Here is a 24,522-nt window from a genome sequence, read left to right as displayed (position 1 = left end):
TATATTATATTTATTATAAATTATTGAGTAAGATTATATCTAACAAAATTTACAGATATATTATTTATTATATCTAAAAATGATATCTATAATAACATCGATTATTATTATTTTTTCTAATAAATTTTAAACTTTAATTATCACTTATAATCGTAATATATGCAATCTACTTTCTAACGAGCAAATAATTAATTATAATTATTAAATAAATGTTATATACAGGTTTCGAAAGGTATGTTAAGAAAATTGAGTAATTTTACGTTAGTCGATGTTTTAAACTTTAATAAAGCTTGTAGCAAAAGGGAAGCTTATATGATTATCGTGTTAATAGAATTGCATATAAAGTAATTTAACGAGAAAGAGAGAGAGAAAGAGAGAGAGAAAGAGAGAGAAAGAAGCTTAACACTATAGTTGCATAATTTTTGCACGTAAGTTTAATATTAAGATCGTTATAAGATAAAATTTTTTACTACCCATCCGAGTCATTCGAATTCTCATGAGTATTTATCGAAAAATTAAATGTAAGTTCGCCATCTTTAATAAAGTAAAGAAATAAAGAAAAGTTCTAAACGAAATTCGATCGAGAGTTCAATTCATATAAAGCAAGATGAATTTCAAGTATTCTTTTTTTTTTAAAGGAGAAGTATTGCTCTTTGTTTTTCTAGAAAAAATAATAATACGTATGGTATCCACTTTTGTAATTAAAACGTTCCAGTTGCATAGTGAACTGAAACGTTTCGGTAAAAAAGTATTTCCGTAAAGTTTGCGTGATTTTGAACGATGGAAAAAAGCAATCTTTTTCATTTTATCGAATTAAAAGAAAATTAAACAATTAGTCGTGTAAGATATATTATATTATAATATAGACATACAATGACAAATTTGTTTCATTTCTTAAATTTTATTTCTTATTGAAAAATTATTTTCTTCTTCTTATTCCATTTCTTTTATTCATTGAGAAATACGTCGCCGTTATTTTGTGAAATCCCGTTACCAATCTCGAACAAGCTTTCTCACGAGATAATTAGTTTTCCATTATGAAAAGTACCCTTTGTATCAAATCTTATGAGAAAGTATAGAAATTTTTAATACGAGGATTGAATGCACAATGTAATAGCTTTTTTTGTATTAATTGTATTAACAAATTGTCATGCATGATTATTTATAATTTTCTTTTTACGAAGGAACACACAGGTTTGTGTATATATGTTAGCTTGATTACATCATGATATTATTTTCGATTTGTATCAAAAGAAGAGCAGCAAACATTTACTCGTTTCTTGTTGTTTGTATCAGGAACCAAAATTCGTCGAAGTGTTCCAATACCGTTTTTAAAATCTTCGATGAATTTTAATCATTAATACACCTTTCAAAAATAAAAAAACGAATTATGTAATTACTCGTTGTTCATCTTTGGTGTCAATGTAAAACGAAGCATGTTAAGATAAAGAAAACGCAATAAATTTAACACGTTCAAATTTGTATAGTCGTAATTAAAAGAAAAAAATATAAACATTAATACTTGACCATACAAAAAAATATTCTCATTGCATTGCGGATAATTATTGATTTATTGGGTTGAACGAAAAGTTCGAATCGATTTGGAAAAAAAAAATATAATTTATGTATAATTAAAAATATAAATCTATATAATTATAATTATATTTATAAATCGGTAAGAGAAAACTTTTCGAGCAACAAAATATCATCGTATAATTATCGACAATGTAGCAAAATGATTACATATTTATATATAACACATACATACGATAAAATGTTCAATGTTGTCTCTTGTACATGAGAATATTTTTTTCCTTTATCAGAGTGTTTTACACGTACTAAAATTCCTGACAAACATTTCACAATATTCTTGGTAAAGGTCATCTGATGATCAAAATGTTGTGCATCGTTTGATTTGTTTTTTTAGAAACTATAAGAATATTCTAATATAAATATGCAGCTCAATTTAAAGAAACAGATATGTAAATATAAAATATATAAATATAAAATTCGACCCCCCTTTCATTATATCGGCGCCCTCGGATAAAATAATTTTTTCTTCTGACATTTTTTTCTATCGTACGAAATAAACGAGATATTTTAGGTGGTCGAATTAGGCGAAAGATAATATATACACATAGATATACAATTATTACTTGTATTTTTATCTTCGTTTATGCTTACCTCTTGTTAGAATTTATTTGTCTATTAAAAGAAGATATAAAAACAAAATCTGATGACAAGGATCGGGATCTATGTAGTTCTAAGTCAAGAGTTAAATTATCATGAAACATATAGGCGTATACGTGAGGTAAAAAAAAAAGAAAAAAGAGAGAAAAGAAAAAAAATATCGAAAAAGTTATGCATTAAGTGCTTTGTTTTATCTTTTCTTTCAAAGATCGTTGAGCATTCAGCACGGTAATGGTAAATACGACCACTCGACATCGCCGTTTTTAAATTGTAGGGCACCATTAAAAAGGGTGTAGGTTAACGAGAATCGCCTGCAATAATTTTCTTCTTCGTCTTTCTATTTTTTTGTTCTTCTCTCTCTCTCTCTCTCTCTTTTTTCTCTTTTTTTTTTCACATTACCACAAGCCACTTACAATATCGGTCAGCTCGTTGATACGAGCACTCGGACAACGCTTCAAAAGATTTTAAGAAACTTATTTTTCATCCTAAAGCTAAGTGATAATAACACGAAATGCAAATGAACAATTCGAATGAACATGAAGTACCATTAGACTTTTGTATAATGCGGTTAATGCGTTACGCGTTATAAGACATTTGTTTTTATACGAAACTTTGTCTGGTAATATAATATTATACAATTTTATTTTTGTTTTTTACTTTTCTCGAAATAATGCACAATTTTTTTCCTCACAAAATATGCGTAACACATATTAATATAAAAAAAAAAAAGAAAAAAAAAAAAGAAAAAAATACTTTCTTTCCCGGAAATTATCTCGTTGGTAGTGTAATAATAAAAAAAAATAAAACAAGGAAAATAATAAAAATCGATAACAAAGTATAACGATCAATTGAAGAAAATGTAGATAATATTATTTGACACGTTGATACGAGAGAGAAATCATGTTAAATAAATAAATAATAATAGCATAATCTTCGACGCGTTACTAGAAATTCGTTGTTGCATGAACTCGCGTTATACGAGAATCTAACGTCCATTCATTATAAATTACACGTAGTTCTTCTATCTCTTAGTTTGTCTATAAAATCGTTAATAATTAATAAGAACAAAAAAAGAAAAGAAAAAAGGAATATTTTATTATTGTTAGGTTGTAGTATACTAAATAACGAGCTTACGGTTAAAGGGTAAAAACCATTAGATTAAGAATTAATGAATAAATAAAAAGACGATGGTACTGCCTTTATTCCAGTAGGGAAACACATCGAGTGGATTTAGTATACCTTGAGGCGTTAACCTGTTTCACAATTTTTTTCTTTTTCTTCTTTCTTTTTCCCCGTTTTCCCGATGGATTTACTCGAAAAGTTGACGTGAATAATGTTGCTAGATTTTTCTTTTCATTCATTCGTGGGAAACAACAACGAAAGAAAATCAGAATGAAATAAATGTAAGAAAATGAGAGATATAGGGGGTAGGGGGATGATGGTAAGGGAAAAAAATGAAGGGTGTTGTCACAAGGCCAAATGGTTTCTTCTACGCACGTGTAATGGAAATCGGCTGAAGGACGAGGATAAATTGAAAGTCTGACAACGCAAGGAAAACGCTAGAATTGCTTTAGTTCTTTTCAAAGACACAAAAAGTAAAAGTTTCTTCTTCTTCTTCTTCACGATACATCGTCGTTCAAATTCTACAACTGTTCTTCTTATACAAACTCGCTAACTTCAAGTTCCTTATCACTCGACAAAATTGTATTAACCGTTACTTCGCTTATTACTGATTTACTTATTACAGTAATAATTACATTATTATTTTATACAAAAGAAATAATAGTCTATTGATAATATATTAATTGTCTTAATGAACACGATATATCGACCGGCCGATTTTCATTGTTTCTTTTTTATTTCATTAATACTCTACGTAAAATGTTTGTAATATAAATTTGTATAAAAAATTAATAAACTTGAAATACATTACGCGTCATACGATCTAGGAATTACAGTATTTCTAACAAATTCGCAAGAACAATTACAAATCTAATTAATTATTTTCCTTTTGTTTTTTGTTTCTTTTTTGGGATATAAAATAGAAACTGTTATTAGGATCAATTGGTTAAGAAACACTAGTACAAATGATCAAATCTAGAATTAAATTTGATTGATTCAGGAAGCTTACGTAATATCAAATTTTGTAAAGTATTCAATTTGAAATTTGTATCTCACTATGTCGTACCAAAAATTAATTCGACACTACTCAGAACGTTAAGGTGAAAAATTAACAGAGAGAATATATTGTATTTCGCTAGGAAAGTGTAAAAAATAGAAGAGTAGAAGAAATGGTAGGAAGAGAATGACTACGTGTAAGCGTTTAACGAAAACTTCAACATGTTAGATAAAAAGAAAACGCCACAGGGTAAATCGATAAACACCGAAAAGCTTTAAATAAGTAGAAAAATGTTTCGCATTTTTCGAAGACATCCGTCCGGCCTAAGTTTATAAAAAAAAAAAAGAAAAAAAAGAAAGAAAAGAAAAAAAAAGAAAAAAGAAAAGAAAAAATCCTTAAAATGTTTCTTCGAACCTATAACTCACAGTTAACAAAGGATAAAGTCGTTTATTCTTTAGAAAAATGTATATAGCTATCTATAAGACTCTTGACTCGTTTTATTCTCGATATTCACTCGTATATATATATTTATCTTTCGACTATGTAGAATATTTTTTAGTAACCTCAAGAAAAAGCAGCATACATTATGATATTCTTATCGTAATATCATTTATAAAAGTTATCAAAATATTTTTTTACGATCAATCAAATAATTCTCTATTCCTTACTTTTCAAAATTACAGATAGAGAGAGGCAAAAATATATTATTTATAATTATATCATATAATAAGAAGTATATTTATCAAGACTTCATGCTGACAAGATAATTCAAATTTGTATAACGAATATAAGATGATAATTTTAAAACGTAAAATAATATTGACGCAATTCGAATACAAAGAAACGAGACTGACATGGATATACAGTCGTTAATTTGTTTTCCACATAAAAAGAAAAAAAAATTTATATATATATATAAGAGAGCGAATAAAATATTAATTTTTGTTTAAAAAGTACTCCCACTTCCACTGTTATTAGGTTTACAATCTCTGTCGACTTCAGGATTTGATAATTCTATGTCAATATTTTCGACGTTTCCAGACACTTGCTCGCAATTCATTCTAGCGTCTTCCAAGTTATCGTTCGGTAGTTCCTCTATTTCTAATTGTTGCTGTTCATTTTGATTTTGATTGTAGTTAGAACGCTGCGGGACACGATTTCGCGAGGATGATCGTTTTCTTGATCTGGCCTTTGCACTTTGTCTCTTGTGTTCTTGCTTAATCTGTGACCTCTTTCTTGCTGGAGATGAAGAGCATTCGTCGTCTTAAAGAAAAAAGAAAGAAAAAAAAACAAATTTTTTAAACAATCGTTAATCCAGCTAACAAAATAAAAATATCTTTATGGAGAATCTTGACTGACCTCGGGAATATAATGTATTATTCGAATTAGCCAATTTATCGTATAAATTATCGTCGGAAATATCCGAATCGTAATTAGAAATCTTCTCGTAAGAACGATCGTTAGATCGTAATAAATCGTTTTCCATTATTCCGGATATTTTCTTTTCGATAAATTGTTTACGTCTAATCGGTAACGTCCAATCGTCGTTTCCCTCCTCCCTTCCACCTGTTTTTCGTCTTTGCTTTAACTTTTGTCTAACTTTTTCCTTTGGTTCTGAACATTTCCGGCGATGAGTGCATTCTCTGTTTCTACTTGCAATCCCTTTATTACGACGTGTTTGTTTGCTAGTTTGTTTTTTGCTTAACAACGAAAGAACATCAAACATTCAAACGATCGAAATAAATGATTAAGACAAATTTTAACGTAATATTGAATTTTTCTAATTAAAATGATCAAGAAATATACGAGAGTTATACCTATTGGAATTTTTAATAGATCTTATAGATCTTTCGGCTGATTCGTTTGACAATTTATCGGTTAAACCATCGGTAAATTTTGATTTTTCTGTCACGGATTGTTGAACGGATATCGGATTTATGCTGAGTAAAATTTTATATCTTCCTCCTCTGTGTCGTAGCAAACTAGCATTGACTGCATGTTTCAATGCACGACGAACCTGTTAACAAATTTTCCTTAAGATAATATTTATAACTAGATATCTTTGGATTTATCTCTTTCTGTTTCTTTTTTTTTTTTTTACATACTGGTATTTTTTTATTATCTTTTTTTTCTTTTTTCTTTTTTCTTTTTACCTGCATCGTAAGATTTCTAAAAGATCCATTCGAATTTTGTCGAACAAAATCAATGATGTCCCGTATGGTAGAACCTTTCCTGTCTGAAAGATTTTCAACCGCATCGAGGACAACGCTCATTAGCAACGGATTCGACGGTCGTACCATAATTTTTATTTGTTTACGTCACTTTTTATCAACGATTATAATAACGAGAATCTTAAGATCTTGTTTTTAAATTTTGTTCGTATTTATCATCGAACGAGAGAGCATTCCTTGTCGTCCCGGTATCAAATAATTATCGTTCATTCGTATGGTATCTGTCAACAATTTGTTTTTTTCCCCCTTTTTTCTTTTTTAAACTGTAAATGAAAAATTAGTTTTATTCGAAACTGTTCGAACCACGAATTTAAATAATATTCTATCCGGAAAGTCATTAACAACGATCACCGAACCAACATTTGTTGTTTCTTCACGTTGCCTGGCATTTTCAAAATGAAGTTGCAGTTTTCTCAATGACTACAACTTCGTATCCTTTTTAAATTTATTTTTTTTTTTTTTATTATCTAAATCACACCCTTTCGTCGTCAAATAGACAATATATACGTACCTATAACTTGTAAATCGTTATCCTCATCAAATTCAAAATTTAAAATTGACCCAAGCACGAATTAGAACTTCCTGCAACTTCTAATTGGACACTTTATGCGTTTACTCGTGTATCTGTTCCGTTGTTTGCATTAAACTATACAACTCTAAGACCACTCTTGTTACATCCATGTGCAAATTGCATTTCTGTCTATACCGAGTGGTTCAATAATTATTATCATTTAATAATATACAATGTCCGTTATTTTTTATATTATGAAAAATTGGCGAGAAACATATCTGTTGGTTAAAAAAAAAAAGAAACAGAAAAATATTTTTCAATTTTATCGGTATTTATAAATGTAAGCCTAAGATATTTGTATGCAAAAAATGTCTGATAATTCTTGCTACCGCAACGAGATATAATTTTTTCTTTTTGGTTGAAGAGAGAAAACAAATTTCAAAGGAAAGATATTAATGACGCAAAGTAGACTACATACTCATGATAATATTTTTATCTTAAGTACAATAATATATGTACATGTACTTGACAAAGTTTTACATGAGATAGCAAATGAAATAGATGATGGTTATTGTATAAGGAATCAATTCACATTAAAAAAAAAAAAAAGAAAAAAAAATAGAAACAAATTGAAGAATTCAATTAAATATTAAAATAATAATACCAATGTGATTATGAAATCTTATAAATAGTAATTTTGCAAGATAATTATTTTAATCGTTTTATTTTCGTTATATTCCTTAAAAAAACTATAATTTTGTTCTTACAGTAATATTTCCATAAAACCAAAAAATAACTATGTATTAATATTAATATTTATTGAAGTGTAATTAATAGCACGTATGACTACGATTTGATTATGCAAATACGTTTTATCAAAGTAATCTTTTATCGAATCTGTAGGGAAAATAAAAAAAAATGTCATTCGTAAAAACAGCAATTATAGATATTGTTCTCGAAACACCACAAGGACTCTTTGAATACACTTACCCACACATCTGACTATATTCCTAACTAACTAAACGTTTGTGTTAACATGCGTGATATTTGCTAGTAAGATACCTCCATTATCTTTACAACATACCGTTTTAAAAGTTGTTTTTTTATTCTGTTTATTTTTGTTACTAGTTCTTAAACGATAATTCGTTTTCGACTAATTGTAAGTCTTTCAATGAAATATAAACGAACGTAGTATATAGTCCATACGCTGTTTGTTCAATTAAATCTTTCTCTTAAATAAATAAAATATTTAGCACGTTCATTCATTGGCGCTGTTTAATACGGTTGTTCGTACGAAAGTAGACATAATTTGTTAAGGAAACATTATATAGTCGTATGTATATATATAGTAAAGATCGTAATACGCTGTTTGTCCGGAAAATTGAATTTCGAGATAGAACGGCAAAGTGACACAGGACTCACGCACACGCAGAAAATCGGTTTTACGCTTACAAAGAGAACCCCTTGTTCGATCGGTCTTTCCCCTCTTCCCCCCAGGATACTAGTGTCATCAGCATGTCATTCATAGATTCGTTAATGAACTTTCACAGTTACGTTGAACTGCATTCTTTTCTTTTTGTTCTTTTTCTCTTATTTTCTGCACCACGTTCCATCCAATTAAATGTAATCAGTGTTCAATACCGATAATCTCTCGATTCGCTACGATCTTTTGATATCTGCTAAGAGTTTTTTTTTTTTAAAAAAACATTGACTAATTTATTCCCATATAAACAACGTAAGTACTGTGACCAACAAATAAATATTTTTTAATACAAATTAATAAATCAAGAGATAACCATATCCCTTTGGCTTTTAACTTGAAGATTAATGATTAACTTTTCTTTATAAATGAAAAAGAAAGAATCTTATTTTTTACATATATTTAAATAATATTAAATAATATTGATTGTAAATTTTGTTAAAGTAAACTAACGACGTGTGGACAATCTTTTCAATTCATTTTTCTTTTTTTTAAGGGGGGGGGGGAGGAGAGAAGACAATTTACATAAAAACATTTTACTTATTTCCATGCAATATATTATATTTAAAAAGATTGTGCCGCAATTTCAAATAAATCGAATCAAAACTCTAATAGGAATCGTATAGACAAATTTGAGAAAAATAAGTTTAAAATCTTGTTAACTAATCAAATCACTATGTTATACTACGAATATTTTGATGAATAAAATTATCCATTTAAACAACAAAAATCGATTTTTTTTAAACTTTAAAGATAGTGTTACTATTTAACAATATAATATACATATATAATTAATAATAAAACAATTTATAATATATAAATATTATATATTGAAACGTTTCACGTTTTAATTCTAGGGTATCGAGAATACGAACGATTAGGACGAATTAATGATCCGTTCAAGACATTGTCGTGGGAAGATTCGGTCCCAGGACATCATGAAGCAACGAGTCCTACTCGCCTTTGCCAATGTTATCACTTCTTTCGCTTCATTTCTGTAAGTTAAACACTGATAATTGAAAAATCGCATTGTTCGATTCACCGTTTGTTTGTTTCTTCCAAGTTCCTAAGACATTTATATAACATAATTACAGTTCCTAAGACGATTTATAGTATTTTTTCGTACTACAAACACATTAACTTTAGTCACGAAATAATCGACAAATCGTTCGTTCGTGCAATTACCACCTGTTTGTATTTATTTACGAAATAGCTCATAGAAAATGTATTACGGTGAGATATAAATAATAGAACGATTTCAAAGTACAAACTTAATAAAAAGTAAATAATAGTGCAAACTGTTTAAAGTAACATAAGTATATTAAAGTTGAAAATAAATATTTGTCATTTTTAATAACTTCCGTTATTACGCCTCGTCATGATTAGCGAGCTATTATTTTGTAATTATTTAATAACCATCATTTTTCTTATTAACCGTCCAACTGTAATGGTCTAATTTGATTTTAACAATGGGTTAGAAAATAATGTCACGTACGTCGGTGTCCAAGTATGTTAGAACAAAGGGACCAAAAAAATATGTTATTTTCTTCTACAGTGTAACGACGAGTGCAAAAACATCAATGAGACAAAGAACGCAAAGTAACAATCATAGCAACATCAGTGAATTACTCGACAATCTTCTTCGTGGTTACGACAACAGCGTGAGACCAGATTTTGGTGGACCACCAGCAACGGTAGAAGTTGACATTATGGTCCGTAGCATGGGTCCAATCTCTGAAGTCGATATGGTAGATCTTATCATTGTTAATAAGAAATTAAAAAAAATTGCGCAAGAAAGAAAAAAACAAAAATAAATAAATTTTCCCAAATAGAATTTTGATATGGAAATACGTATTTCGTTTACAGACGTACTCGATGGATTGTTACTTTCGACAGTCTTGGGTAGATAGACGTTTAGCATTTCAAGGTGGCAAGGAAACACTCGCTCTCAGCATATCGATGCTGGCTAAAATTTGGAAACCTGACACGTATTTTTATAATGGCAAACAGAGCTACCTACACACCATCACTAGTCCAAACAAATTCGTCAGACTTTATAAAGACGGAAGGGTGCTTTATAGTTCGCGGTAAGTATTATCCAAATTATCTCGATAGACAACAAAATTTACTTTATTTATTAATTAATCTATTAGCATATTAATATCAAAGAGAGAAAGAGAGAGAGAGTACACGAATCGCGAGATAACGAAAATATAAAGAAATAAAGAAAGAATAAGAAGAAGGTGATAATAAAAGACTTGAGGAATATCTTCGCCGCACTCATTCTTATTATTCTTTTGTCACTCGTTGTTTGCAGTTGAAAGGATCTAACAAAGCTAGATGAATTTTTTGCCTGTGTAGATTTTTTAGCGTAAAGTACTACCCCCTCCCCCTTACCCGCCCCCGCTCAGTCTCTTCGGAATATTCTCTTAGTAGTAATAGTAATAGTAGTAGTAGTAGTAGTAGTAGTAGTATCTCTTAGGTGGCATAATATACATGACATGCCCCGGGCCGAGGGTAGCCCGAGAATCAAGGGTTAATTCTGGCGTGCACAATGGAGCCGATTCAGAAGACTAGGTCAAGAGAAAGGGAATGGTTTAACAAAGAGGAAACATACATCGTTCGTTCTTTCGTTCTTTCGTTCGTTCGTTCGTTCGTCCGTCCGTCCGTCCCTCGAATCCGTGGACTCTCTTTTTCTCCCCCGTATTTGTATTTGACTTATCCGCTAATTCCACGTTGAAATAACGCTCCCGTGGCTGCTTCGAACAGGGACCATTGAAAAATTCAAGGACACTCTTTACTCTTCGAATATCGAATGCTGACGAGGTTAAACACCCGATCTTTATTCGTCCCGGTAGATGGTCCAAAATGATTCCCGTTATATAATATATTTTTATCTCTCTTCTTTTTTTTGTTCCCCCTACCCCCTACCTTCTAACCTCTCCCCTCACTCCCACCCCCTTACGCCACTTTTTTCTTTCTTTTTACTTTTATCGATAGGTATGCGTACTTTTTTCTCGCTAAATTAAAAACATTTTCGATGGAAAAACGTGAAATAATATTTGACGAGCTCAATCATTTGGAATAGACAAAAAAATCTCTTTCTCTCTCTCTCTCTCTTTCTTTTTCTCTTTCTCTCACGCTGGAAACACCTGCGTCGCATACGTTACGCTTGTTGAAGCACAGCCATCATCGGATTCACTGTCGGTGGATATCACGTCCAGTGTACTATTTACACCACACTTTATTAGCCACTGTAGTACTGTACTGCGAACTGACCTAGTCGAACCGTCTAAATAACGAATAACCCTTTCAGAGAAAATTCAATGAAATTCGGTTTGAGAAGTCGTAAAGAAGAAAGTCGATCTTCCCCAAAATGTCAACGTTAATATTACTTTCTATCCTAGCATCAAATGAGACGTTTCATCAAATGCGAGGAAACGTGCAATACGTTTAGCAAATATTTACGAAATTTCGTCGACTTTCTATTCGTTCGTTCGTTCGTTCGTTCGTTCGTTCGTTCGTTCGTTCGTTCGTTCGTTCGTTCGTTCGTTCGTTCGTTCGTTCGTTCGTAGTAGTTGGTATTTGCAAAAGGTTGTGCAATTTGTGTAGAAACGTAGTCTACAATTATGTATAAATTTTAACGCGAAAAATGTTTCTTTTACGACACTTTTTTCCAAATATTTTCATCTAACGGATACATATATTTGAACCAGGGTTACCCACTATTTCTTTTTCTTGTTAAAAACACGAAAAGAAAATCTTTCGACCTCCCTTTCTGCGCCCCCGCTCCCCCCCTATTTAGCCGTGGTGGGCTAAAAAATGAAAAGAAGATACTCGTGAATTCGTATTTTCATACACACGTTCGTAAAAATCAATTGAAAATAAATCAAAATAAAGTGAACCTATATATATAGTTCTACGTCGGACGTGAACATATTATATAGGAGAGAACAAAGAATAAAAATGGGCATGGGATAGTTTCGAGTTAAAGGACAGGTTGAGAACACGTTGTAACGTGGTAAAATGTTTTTCCCCTACCCCCAACCTTTTCTTCCTTGATTCTTTTCTTTATCGTATCTTTCTACAAATGGGTTCGTATCGTATACTCAACGATACAAGGACCAAGGCATTCTTGTCCAGGTACATACGTACGTACGTATGTACTTTTAGTTTCAAACGGAAAGACAGTCGACCCCATTTTACGACCCCGTCTTTCCCTCGAGCGTACTTGCGCGTATCACTTTACGCGCCTTTTGATTTCGATTTCTCACCAAAATGTCTCGGAGATTTTCAAACTAGATATATCATACATTTCGTATCACTTTTCTACACGCGTACACGCGCACACATATTTATTCTATCTACCACGAATAATTTTAGACGATCCATAAAACATTAGAATATCTTACGAAATTGACTGACGATTTTTAAAGTTTCGAATTTATTTAATTGAACGTTATTTGAATAACAATTAATAGTTCAGTAAGGTCAACTAAACGCAATAAATATATTCGCAGATACGTGATACGCATATGAATATACATATAAAGTATCGCAAATGTTGTTTTTTCGAACGGAAATATTAGACATTATTTTTTATCGTTGCATCATAGAGAGATCATCAATTTTTAACAACGCTTGTAAACAGAAATTCATATCGTGACATTAAATAGAAAATATTGTCGTTCTATTAATAAATTAATATTGATTTTTTTGTCCTGTTTTTATTTCACGATAAAACGATTTTTTTTTAAATCCATCACAAGCGATTCTCGTATAATACTGATTTCGGAATCGATCCTTGGAATCTTACTTCCTTACGATACTTTTCTTTTTAACCGATAAACGAACGAAACATTGAAACAAATAACATTATTGACACGAAAACTACTAGTATCGTTTAATTTGATTCAAAAAAATAAGAAGATAAAAGATATTCGTAATTAAACAACTAATTGGACTGTATATTTCATTCCTCTTATACGCGACGAACAATCTTTTATATTATGTATGAAATAAAAAATAAATTATTTCTAGCTAAAAATGGACCCCTTTAAGAGTTTTTTTTTTTTTTATTACTTTTTTCGATAAACCAATTTAATCTTCGTGACTTACAATATACTTAAATTCAAGATGTTATAGAAAATTGCAATCTTTGTCAATAATTTTGTTTAATATCGTGAACATCTTGTGAAACGTTTACGAAAAATATAATACTATCTGCTTATAAGAAATAAAATATCAGCATGCGTACGCAGTATGCAAAATCCTTTGACTTTTTGTTTTTATTTTTCCCGATCATCGTGATTTAATGTTTGATCTTTGAGAAAGATCGTAAAGATTAAATTGCTATTACCAGAGCGTAAGCCATTAATCGTTCATCGTTTGACCAGTTTCATCGAGATTCTCTCCGCATAATCAGAAATTCCAATAGTCTATGCGAGGTACGGTATAAATTACAATACATCAGTTTATTTCTTTGAATGACATTCAACGTAAACTCGAATAAAAACAATGCTTTAGACAAAAGTTTCATTTGATATTTTAGAAATAAATAAAAAAAGAAGAAAAAGAAGAAAAAGAAGAAAAAAAAAATAATAAATTAAGAAAAGAAGAAGAAAAATCGTTGAGTAATGATCGGGAAGGGATGAGTGGAGGGGTGAAAAAATCGAATTGATGCGAAATATTTATATTATATTTGTTAAAAATAAAATTAGAGATATTCAATGAAAATAAAGAAGAAAAGCATTGATTTTATATGCCATATTCATTTGGCATCACTCTCATTTTCCCCCGACGGAATAGAATTAAATGCATTGCTATCTGTCAGGGATAATCTCTCGCGTCTTCGTGGATTTTCCAAGCCCCTAAAATCTCTGAAGGCTATCTTGCCAAAATCCATGATTTTAGATTCTGCCTACGTGGTACGTGGGAATGTTACAGGGATCGTACAGTAACGGACGCGGTAGAATAATCCGGGACACTGGACCCGAAGTAATTTTAGAATTTGATGGTATCTCTATGTTAATCGAGTTCGTTATTTTCATGCAAACGAGACACCTTGCTAGCCTCGCGTGCGTACCAACCTCGTAAATAATAGCGACGCGATATTAAATGCACTTGCTATCCTCCTATCGAGTACACACTCTCTCTCTCTCTTTTTATTTTACTTTCCGCTTTCATCGGGAGAAAATTCTATCGCATATAATGCGAAATCACCGTTCATTTGTATCATCAAATACGACGTCGATTTACGTCGACGTATATAGAAAAAAATATTTCACCACACAACATCTACGAATGATTATACTAGTACATCGTTCGTACGTGAGTTATTACGGGTGAAAATATTTTCGTATAAATATATTATCTCTTCCCTAAGAGAAATCGATCATTAACCCTATAAAATTTTGAAATGAACCTTTTTTACGGTCTAAGGAAAATTTGTTTACTACCGAATATATATGTTATCGAAAATATATCTCTAGAAAAAAAATGTTATTTTTTTTATATCAATTATTACGCGAACTCTCTTTTGAATAATCATAAATCATCCCGAACGATGTTCCAAAACTAGATGTATAGAAGGAGACGCGTTTTAGGGCATGGTACCAAAACTAGCATGAAAAATCGAATTCTCCGGTGTTCGGCATCAAGAGATAAGGATCGACCCGGATGTAATTCGGGATGGATACTTCTATATCTATATCTATATGTATGTATGCATTCGGGTTCAGTAAATCCATAGGATCTCTCTCTATCTGCGACTCGGAATGTGTGTACACTTCACGCTCCAAGTGATTCATACCTTCTAACGTGGAATTGCAGTACCTTCTGACGTCGAAAATGTCGAATGAAAGAGAAAGAGAAGGAGATAGAGATGGTGGGGGAGGTGGTGGAAGGAGGGGAAGGGGAGGAAAGGGGGAAGGGAAAAGACGACATCGGTTTTCCCCGAGTATAGGTACACTTCAAGATCCACAAGCAATTTACGCTCCCTTTTTCGCATGACGTTCTTCCTTCTTCTTCTTCTTCTTCCTCCCTTTTTTCGATTTTTTTTTTTATTATCTCCGATGTTTCCTAACACGTGGGATCGTATTTTAGAAAAAAAAAAGAAGGAAGAAGAAGAAGACAAAAAAAAGAAGGAGTAGTACACTTCCCTTAGCATCGTTGAAGTTATTTCGTCGAAGAAGAGAAGGGTTTCGTCGAATTAAAGAACATGATTGGCAATCTTCCCCTTTTGCTATCACCGTTCTCAAGTCAGTCCTTTTTTTAAGACCTTGACTTCCTTCCCCACATTCTCAACGTCCTCTCGCAAATTCCTACGCTAAACGGATACCACGTAAGATTTGATCTCGGTACCGCACAAATGGGCTGTCAAAAAGTAACTCCGAAAAAAAGGGGAAAAAAAAAGAAAACGCCTGGAAGACTTCGAACCCGAATGTTTCGTTAATCTAACGCGAAACATTTGGAAAATACGATAAAGTAATAATATATATGTATCATTTAAACGAAAGAGAAATAAGGGGGAAGAAAAAAAGATAAAAGTGGAGAGGGCAAGGGTGAGAGAAGAGAAATAATTCTATTTATCTTCACCATTTTACTTTTCCATAAAACAATAATAAAAAATTAAAATCTGCTTAAAAGGTGGAGGTTACAACATTTTGACGCTTTCCGATAAAACTATAGGAAAAATATCTTTTGTTTTCATTATCATTCAATATGCGACGCGTGTATATTGATGAATATATTGAAATAAATATTATTTGTATGATATTAAATATTGACGACAAAATTTAAGTTGTTTTTCGTCGATAAAAAAATATTTCTTATACTTGAAAATCGCGTAAGAAAAAACAATTTGTTTGTTTAAGTTAGTTTTTCCGAGTACCAAGGTGGTGTAACAGCCCCTTTAAGATAATCTCATTAATTCGGCACGAGTAAACGAAATAAATAAAAAAGTAGTATCGCTTTATAAAAATGATTCGTTTAATATTCTTAAAGAACTACTACTACTACAACAACAAGAAAAAGGACAAAAGGATATATTAGTGAAATTAGTATTCATTGATGATGAGGTACATAAAACAATATAAAAAGGTACGACATAAGATCCAGAGAAGCAACTTCACTTGTTACGGTCGAGAGAACTTGTCAGACCCTTTTGATCTTTCAAAGGGAACTACCTCCTCTTTTCACGAGAGAAACGTTTCCGGTTTCTGGGCTGACAATTAAGTCGAACCTTTGCTTCTCTAATCGGTTCTTAATCTACCCTTGAATGCTGTTCGTCAAAAATATATTTCCTAAGAAAGACTTGTTCAAAAAAAGTAATCCTGATTAATCTAAAATTTAATTTAACCTGCATATATTGAAACCGAAAAAGAAAAAAGAAAAATTTAACCCCAAACCCAAGCAAAATGGTTTTTACTGACGCCATGGATATGTGGATTTTTTTCAATTTGATTGTTATTTAAAAAAATCTGATAAAATTTATTAATACTCTTTAAAGTTTCTAATATATTGTATAAGAGTTTATTTTTTGTTAATAACATTTTCATTTAAAATAAAAAGTAATTAATTAAGCGTAGTAGCACTGGCCCCGAAAAAATTTACGTTACCGATGAAGAGTTTTTAAAAGTCTTCATCGGTAACGTCGAATTCAACGGAATTAAATGAGCGTATAGGTGAGATCTACTACCCCTATTCTTCGTTCATACAATGATAGAAAAGGGGAAAATAAGAGGAAAGAAATTAAGCGAGGCATGAATGGACTAGCGTGAGCTTGGTGAGAAACACAAAGTAAGGTAAAGAAAAAAAGATGGAGTGGGGGTAGAACAAAAGGGTGTGAATTGAAGGTAAAAAACGAAATATAACGCCAAATATATATATATATATATATATATATACTTGAAATATATGAAAAAGAAAGAAAGAAATAAGGAACAATCACGGGTTGGTCCTTGGCAAAATATCTTTTTGCCTTTTGCGGTCTTCATCCGCAGGCTCTTTTTTAAAAACCTGAGATAAAGCACTTTCAAGTGGTTTATTAAGTACGAAAGAAAAAAATAAAGGTAGAAGTAGGAGAGAAAAAGGGGGAAAGAAACAAATGGGATAAAAACATTTTCAACGAAAGTAAATTTTTTTTTTTTTATTAAATATAATGACCATTAGAAAAAAACATATTGTGTAATTAAGAAAGATTAAAGGATAAAGGGTAGGAAAGATAAGAAAACGATACGCGTATCTCGATTGGATACATATACTTACATAATCGTGAGATCTAGTGAACGCTATGTTACAGAAGAGGTATTCTTACCAGGAAAGAGCGTGCGAGATGAGAACGTTGGAAACTGCAAATCAAGTGATCGAGCTACTTCACGAGCGTGATGGATCCGATTAATCACGGATCGTCCGTCCCTCTTTCGGTTCTAACTTACTTATCAGCGTTGAAGTTAAACTATGCCATGCAGTACTACGATAACTTGATCAATTTCGAAATCCAGATCTTCGTTATCTACTTAGCACCTAACTAACTTTCACGTTTCTACGAACTGCGTGTAACATCTTTTAACCAGTAATCCATAAACTATCGTTACAAAATTATACAAGTTCAAACGATTCCGATGATACTCGTCTACTCCGATAAAAATTAATCGATAGAAATGTTTTTTCATTTGTTTCGTAGACTCACGATCAAAGCTGGATGTCCGATGAACCTCGAAGATTTTCCCATGGATACCCAAAGATGTCCATTAAAATTTGGCAGTTGTAAGTTAACAAAATCGAATACCGTTTAATCAAACATTTTCTATCTAACTTTTTCTATTCTCCCATATCCCTTTCTTTCTTCGTTTAAAATCGAGACACAAATATTTAACGTCATAAGTTACTACTTTTTTTTTTTTTATACTTGCTAACCGATGAAAAATGTTTTAATTAATTACAATTCCATAACAAAGTATGTATCTCGCGTGCAAAAAGTTTTATCACGTGAAGCGCATAGATGCATGAAGAACTATGAAGAGAAATATACTCTCGTTTTCTTGTGTGTTTTTTTTTTCTTTTCTTCTTTTTCTTTCTTTCTTTTTAACTTGCTCAAAGTCTAATGAGAAATAAGGTGAGAGGAAGAGGAGGAGGAGGAAGAGGAGGAGGAGAAAGGAGATGGAAAAATAAAAATAATAAAATAAAATAAAAAAGAAGGGAGATGAAGAAAGAGCGTACTTCTCCGGTGAACTCATTTATAATCTCCTCGTAAGGAGATCTCGATGCTAGTTTGTCTCGAATAAGGTAAGAAGAGCCAGATTTATTTCCCCCTTGGAGCAGTTCTAATGTAAAACAAAAATAAAATAAAAAAAAAAACTAACTAACTAACGTAAGAGAGAAAAAGTCCAAATAAAAATTCAAATCCTTCTACGAGAAGGAAAGTGATCGATCGATCTCGTTCATTCTTTTTTCCTCAACGTCTAAATTCTTTCTTCTTTATTTTTATTTTTCTCTCTCTTTCTCTTTCTTTTTAGTTGGATACACAACTCGTGATGTCATCTACAAATGGAACAGCGATAGACAAGTTGCCATAGCGGAAGACATGAAGCTATCCCAATTCGATTTAGTCGCAAATCCTACTGCGAATCACTCAACAACTCCGTCTCTGTCTCATGGTGAGTAGAAAATCTAATCAACGCAATCGAATCTAATTATAAGAATTGAGTTGCCCGGAAAGTTCATGCCAACTTAAATTATATATATATATATTTGATTGAAATTTTTAATATATTAGATTGCGTGGAAAGTAATTTCGTTGTATTTTATTTATGATACGATACTAAAAAAAAAAAAATAAGCTTTTGATACAACGTGTACAAGCATTTCTTGAAATCGCATTTGTATATTCTTTAAATATTGCTATATATTATTTTACACATTGGATTACTTTTTTATACGTCGATACGAAAGTAGGAGAAAAAATTCATAGACGAAATATCTCGTAAACCGATCTCAATACTCGATTTCAATTTTCCTGACAACCCCAAAACGTACAGAATGTCTCAAATTTAGTCGACCAAACTTAGACAACTCGCAGTTTGATCGTCTAAGTTTGAGGCACCCTGTACGTATTTTTATCTGCGTGTATTTTTAGAACGATTAACCCATTTGCACCCGTAAGCGTAATAACCTGCGAACTATGACTGCCACTTATCATTGAGCGCGGAATAATTCGCGCGCGTCTTGTTCCAGCGGTAGGTAAAATATTCAAAGTACATCGCCAACATAATTCTACCTATTTTATTTTTGTAATACAACGGTATTTCTAATTGAAATTAAATATTGTTCAAACAATTTCGATTAAATAGCTTGAAATTAAAATCAATCGTCGATCGAATATGTTTTTCTAACTTATAAATCGTACAATTGATTATGACAATGTCTAACATAAATTGTAAATACTAATGTAAGTCAAAAAAATGAAACAAATTTATTTTACGATTTGACTTGATAATATAAATAATAGTAATATGAGATAAATTATATTATGATGAACCAAAAATTCGTGCGTTTTTAAACCTGTCAACTGAATATGACAAAATATTTCGTCAAACACGAACTACTCTACTGCAATAAACGCGACGAAATTTTTCGTCATGGAATGATGATATTAATTATGAAACAAAAAAGTCTCCATTGTGAAACGAGTTGAACAAAAATTTATTCCCCACGATTAACATGTTTAATTAATTAATATATATAATAATAATAAATTCATTCATTTTTTTAATTAATATTTCACTTGCATATAAAGTAATTTTATTGACTTCAAAAAATTGCACTATTTGAAACAACACAATAAACGCACGAACTTTTGGTTTACCCTAATAAAATATATATATTTTTAAACAAATCTTTTTTTTTTGTTCGCTTAGTTCACTGTCACAATTAACGACAGTGGATTTAATTGCATATTTGAAGCAATATGATGCAAATGGATTAAAAAATTGAAAGAAAGTCGTTGTCGTGAAAATTCACGAGATATACTCATTGATGATATTTTTGTCTTCTACAATTCTCTTATTTATTAAAAACTCCAAAACGGAACTACTTGATAAAAATAGCCTCGATTAAATCACTAGACATGTGAAAGAGACAGAAAGATAAAAAAATGCAAGAAGAAGAAGAAGAGACGTGAATTCTTCTTCCGTAACATTGCCATAACATCGTTCTCTTCTCTTCTTCTGCAATCTAATATTCGGCACTCGTAGAGACTTCATCTCTAACTTTCCTTCTTCTTGAATAGCTAGTAAGCAAGCGAATGACGATGAAGGTAATTGAGTAATCTCCTTTTCCCTTTCCCTCTCTCTTCCTCTTTCTTTCTTCTCTACTACTTCGTTAGAGAACATCGTTCTTCCTACATTCCTTATAATAAAAAATTCACACATTGATTGAGATATCAAGATTTATTATTTTCTTCCAATTTTTATAAATTTTCCATCGACATATGAAATTTCGTTGATATCTCATCAACAACAAAATGATCATATTAACGCGAAAAATATATATACAGATTGATTGTTGTAATTCGAGTTAAATGTTCATTCAAAATGGATTTTATACATTTAATATACGTATATAAATTTTCTTATAAGAATCGTATAGACTAGATAAGAATAATAATAATTTTCGTTGATGAGACTCTCATTTAAAAGATGTGTACATATATATCTATATATACAAACTATGTATGCGAGATAAGTACTTTGCAAACAAACTCGTCCTGCAGAGAATCACACAATGCGACTTCTCTCCTTCGTTGTCCACATTTTCCTCGTAATAGTTCGATGTCTGATGTATTGTGTCGTAGCATCCTCGGCAACTTGCCAATTCAACATCGCACGCGAAATATTAAAACGTATGTTTAACGATTTACGTTTGGATTTTAGCAGAATACTCAATGCTATTGGTATATTTTCACCTGCAAAGACACATGGGTAACTTTTTAATACAAGTTTATGGGCCTTGCATACTTCTGGTAGTACTATCTTGGGTCTCATTTTGGTTGAACAGAGAAGCTACTGCTGATCGAGTATCCCTTGGTACGGTATCATACTTACAATAAAATGTTTAATTATTTATTAACGATTTTCTCTCGTGCAAAGAAATATATTTTTTTGTTTGTCTTTGCAGGTATTACAACTGTCCTGACAATGACCTTTTTAGGATTAGAAGCTAGAACAGATTTACCTAAAGTACCCTATCCTACTGCCTTGGACTTTTTCGTCTTTCTTTCATTCGCCTTCATCTTTGCCACGATCATTCAATTCGCTGTAGTACACTACTTCACTAAATATGGTTCGGGCGAGTGTTATTTCAGCTCTGATTTAAGCGACACCGAAAGCAGTTCCAGCGAAAACGAGGAAATCTCGCGGTCACCGTCCAAACACGGAACGGTATGTGTATTTTTTTCTCTCTCTCTCTCTCTCTCTCTCTCTCTCTCTCTCTCTCTTTCTCTCTTTTTTTCTCTCTTTCTTTTTCATTTATACTAACGAAATAAAAAGATAGCTCTTCCTTGTATTACAGTGTGTCCCAAAAGTCGCTTTTTTACGAAATAAAATAAATATAAAAAAATCAACATATTGATTTATTAGTATTGTATTATTGCAACATTATGTTTTTTCATTTCGAGATATGAATCTTTGGTTACGGTATTATTAAAAAGAAATATTGACCGTCTCTTATCTGTCAGACAAAAAACAAACATAAATATATATAATTTTTCAGTTTTGTTTTCAGCAAAACTTTTAGAACATCTCGTGTGTGCGAGTTTTTTTAATTTAAAGTAACGTTTAAAATATAATTCATCCTATAACGTCCATATAAAAAACGCACTCGTACCACTTACGAGTGATGTATTATTTATCGATTTGAAAACGTAGACAAATATCACTGTTCCTCTCGGGAGACGCGACACGATCCCACAAAGATGTTTCGAGTAGAGTTTGAAAGCATAGAGAGAATAAAAAAAAAAAAAAGAAAAAAGAAATATAGAAAAAAAGGGAGAAAAAAAGAAAATAACTGGACGGATTTTATGAAAATCTCGAGGCACCCGTTCCCGTTATTTGGCAAAGTTTTCACATTGATATATATACATATATGTATATATTTCGAAGCGAGCCCAATTCTAGTATCACTCGTAAAAGCTGCGATTGAAATCGCTCTTTTTGCTAAAACCGCAAAACGTTTCGTACAATGGCAACAAATATCGGGCCGTTAATGAGAATGAATATTCGAAGAGAGAGAGAGAGAGAGAGAGAGAGAGAAAGAGAGAGATTAACGATCAATTCTAATCGCAACAAAATATCGATAAGAATAGAGTTATATTTATAAATTTTGAATAGATACAATTGTTTATTTCAGAATCGTCGTCAAAAAAATTCGGGTAATTCGATTCCTGGAAGTAGTAGAAATTTCACAGTTAACGATGATGGTTTTATCGAGGTAATACCATTATCTGTAATTCCTGATCGAGAACGAACTATCAGCCATTGGCAGTTACCATGTGTTTCTTGTTCTCCATCGGTGAGCCATCATCGTCGAGGGAATCCTCATCATCAAACGGTTCCAACTCCGACGCCAATACCGATACCACAGACTCAATCTCAGTCTCAACCAAAACCTCAACAACCTCAATCTCAATCTCAGGCTCAACCTGGGCAAGCGGCCCAGTCACAGCCTAGAAAATCTTCCTCCCCTGAAAGGGTCGATTCGCCTAGTAAAAAAATTCCACCAAGAAGAAGACGTAGACGTACGCCAAGATATAATTCGGTTTCGAAAATCGATCGTGCCAGTCGCGTCGTATTTCCATTATTTTTTCTAGCAATAAATCTATTCTATTGGTACGCTTATCTTTCTAGAAGCGAACGTATCAATTATTATAATTCAAATCCCAATGGGGCGTGATAAGACGAGAAGGAGCGTTCGTTCGCTCCAATTTTTCTCAATCGTTACCGATCTCGCGAGATATGTAAAACAGGAGAATCGAATAGTAGAATCTCTCTTGATAATACGATTAACATAAGTTTTAGAATCATAAATGGTTTACCGAAAAGTGTTCCTCTAATAATAATATATGTATATATATATATACATATGTAAATACGTATAACCCATTAATGTGAATTATTAATAATTTTAGTCGCATCGTTCTCCTTTTTTCGTTTAATACGAGAGCTAATCGGAACACCCGAACTTTTTGACCTCGATATCGTCTAATCGTTGTCGAGTATTCCGTTAAAAAATAAGTGCTTGTATATACATATATATGCTTTTCTGAACTTGACCTCAAACTTAAGAGTCTTTAACATCTAAGAAATATGAATGTGATTCTATCAGAACAAAAAGCTCGTATAAGATTTATTTATTATATTTAAATTTTTTGAGAATTATATCTAGTAAGCAAAAATTGATTCTATATTATTAAGAACTTGTTGAAAAATAATTTTAATATTACAAAGCACAAATATATAATCGTTTTTAATTTTATTTTAGTTATTACTTACAATAAGTTACTTTTACTTTAGCAATAATAACGGATGACCTATCAATTTTTTTATTTATCTATAATAAATATATTTAATGAGGTTTCGAAAGAGCTCATAAATCTTGGCATCAAATGTTAAAAGCTATAACAAACTTTATTGACATGTTTGCTATGCTATTAGGATTATTTTGTCGCATTCATCAAAGAGAAAATTATCTTTTAAACTAATACGACTAGCATATATTTCACATTGAAAAATTATACGTGTGTCGTTCATCTATTATAGTCTTAAATGTCTCCGTCAAAGTATTACGTTAAATAGTAAATAAACAATATCCTTGTGGTGCTATTTCTTCGTAATACAATACGTATACAATCATGCTTTATATTTAAAAGTTATATAAAATATTGGAAAAATGATAACAAAATATAATAAATTAGTTTTTATTGTGCGTAGATTAA

General features: G+C 31.3%; 1 protein-coding gene across 2 annotated transcripts; it reads left to right on the top strand.

Moving 5' to 3' along the window:
• Positions 1-9,393: 9,393 nt before the first annotated feature.
• LOC106791434 (gamma-aminobutyric acid receptor alpha-like) lies at positions 9,394-24,048 on the top strand. Of its 2 annotated transcripts, none has more exons than XM_014757057.1 (8): positions 9,394-9,528; positions 10,087-10,279; positions 10,398-10,618; positions 18,217-18,299; positions 19,049-19,189; positions 21,467-21,616; positions 21,708-21,970; positions 22,938-24,048. In XM_014757057.1, exons 1-8 carry the CDS (start codon positions 9,422-9,424, stop codon positions 23,478-23,480), a joined length of 1,701 nt encoding a protein of 566 aa, XP_014612543.1. In that variant the 5' UTR covers positions 9,394-9,421; the 3' UTR covers positions 23,481-24,048. The 2 variants fall into 2 exon arrangements, with proteins under 2 accessions (XP_014612543.1, XP_014612541.1); XM_014757055.1 differs by having other exon boundaries at positions 21,464-21,616.
• Positions 24,049-24,522: the final 474 nt, after the last annotated feature.

This window comes from Polistes canadensis, unplaced genomic scaffold (assembly GCF_001313835.1).
Source record: "Polistes canadensis isolate GaletaPanama2010 unplaced genomic scaffold, ASM131383v1 scaffold_308, whole genome shotgun sequence".
Classification (NCBI taxonomy): Eukaryota; Metazoa; Arthropoda; class Insecta; order Hymenoptera; family Vespidae; genus Polistes; species Polistes canadensis.
This window is presented reverse-complemented; position numbering and strand designations above follow the sequence as displayed.

Coding starts and splice junctions, on each gene's coding strand:
- LOC106791434 (XM_014757055.1), top strand. CDS start 9,422: ATGATCCGTTCAAGACATTGTCGTGGGAAGATTCGGTCCCAGGACATC. Junction 18,300..19,048: donor TCCATTAAAATTTGGCAGTT/GTAAGTTAACAA, acceptor CTTTCTTTTTAG/TTGGATACACAACTCGTGAT. Junction 21,617..21,707: donor TGCTGATCGAGTATCCCTTG/GTACGGTATCAT, acceptor TTGTCTTTGCAG/GTATTACAACTGTCCTGACA.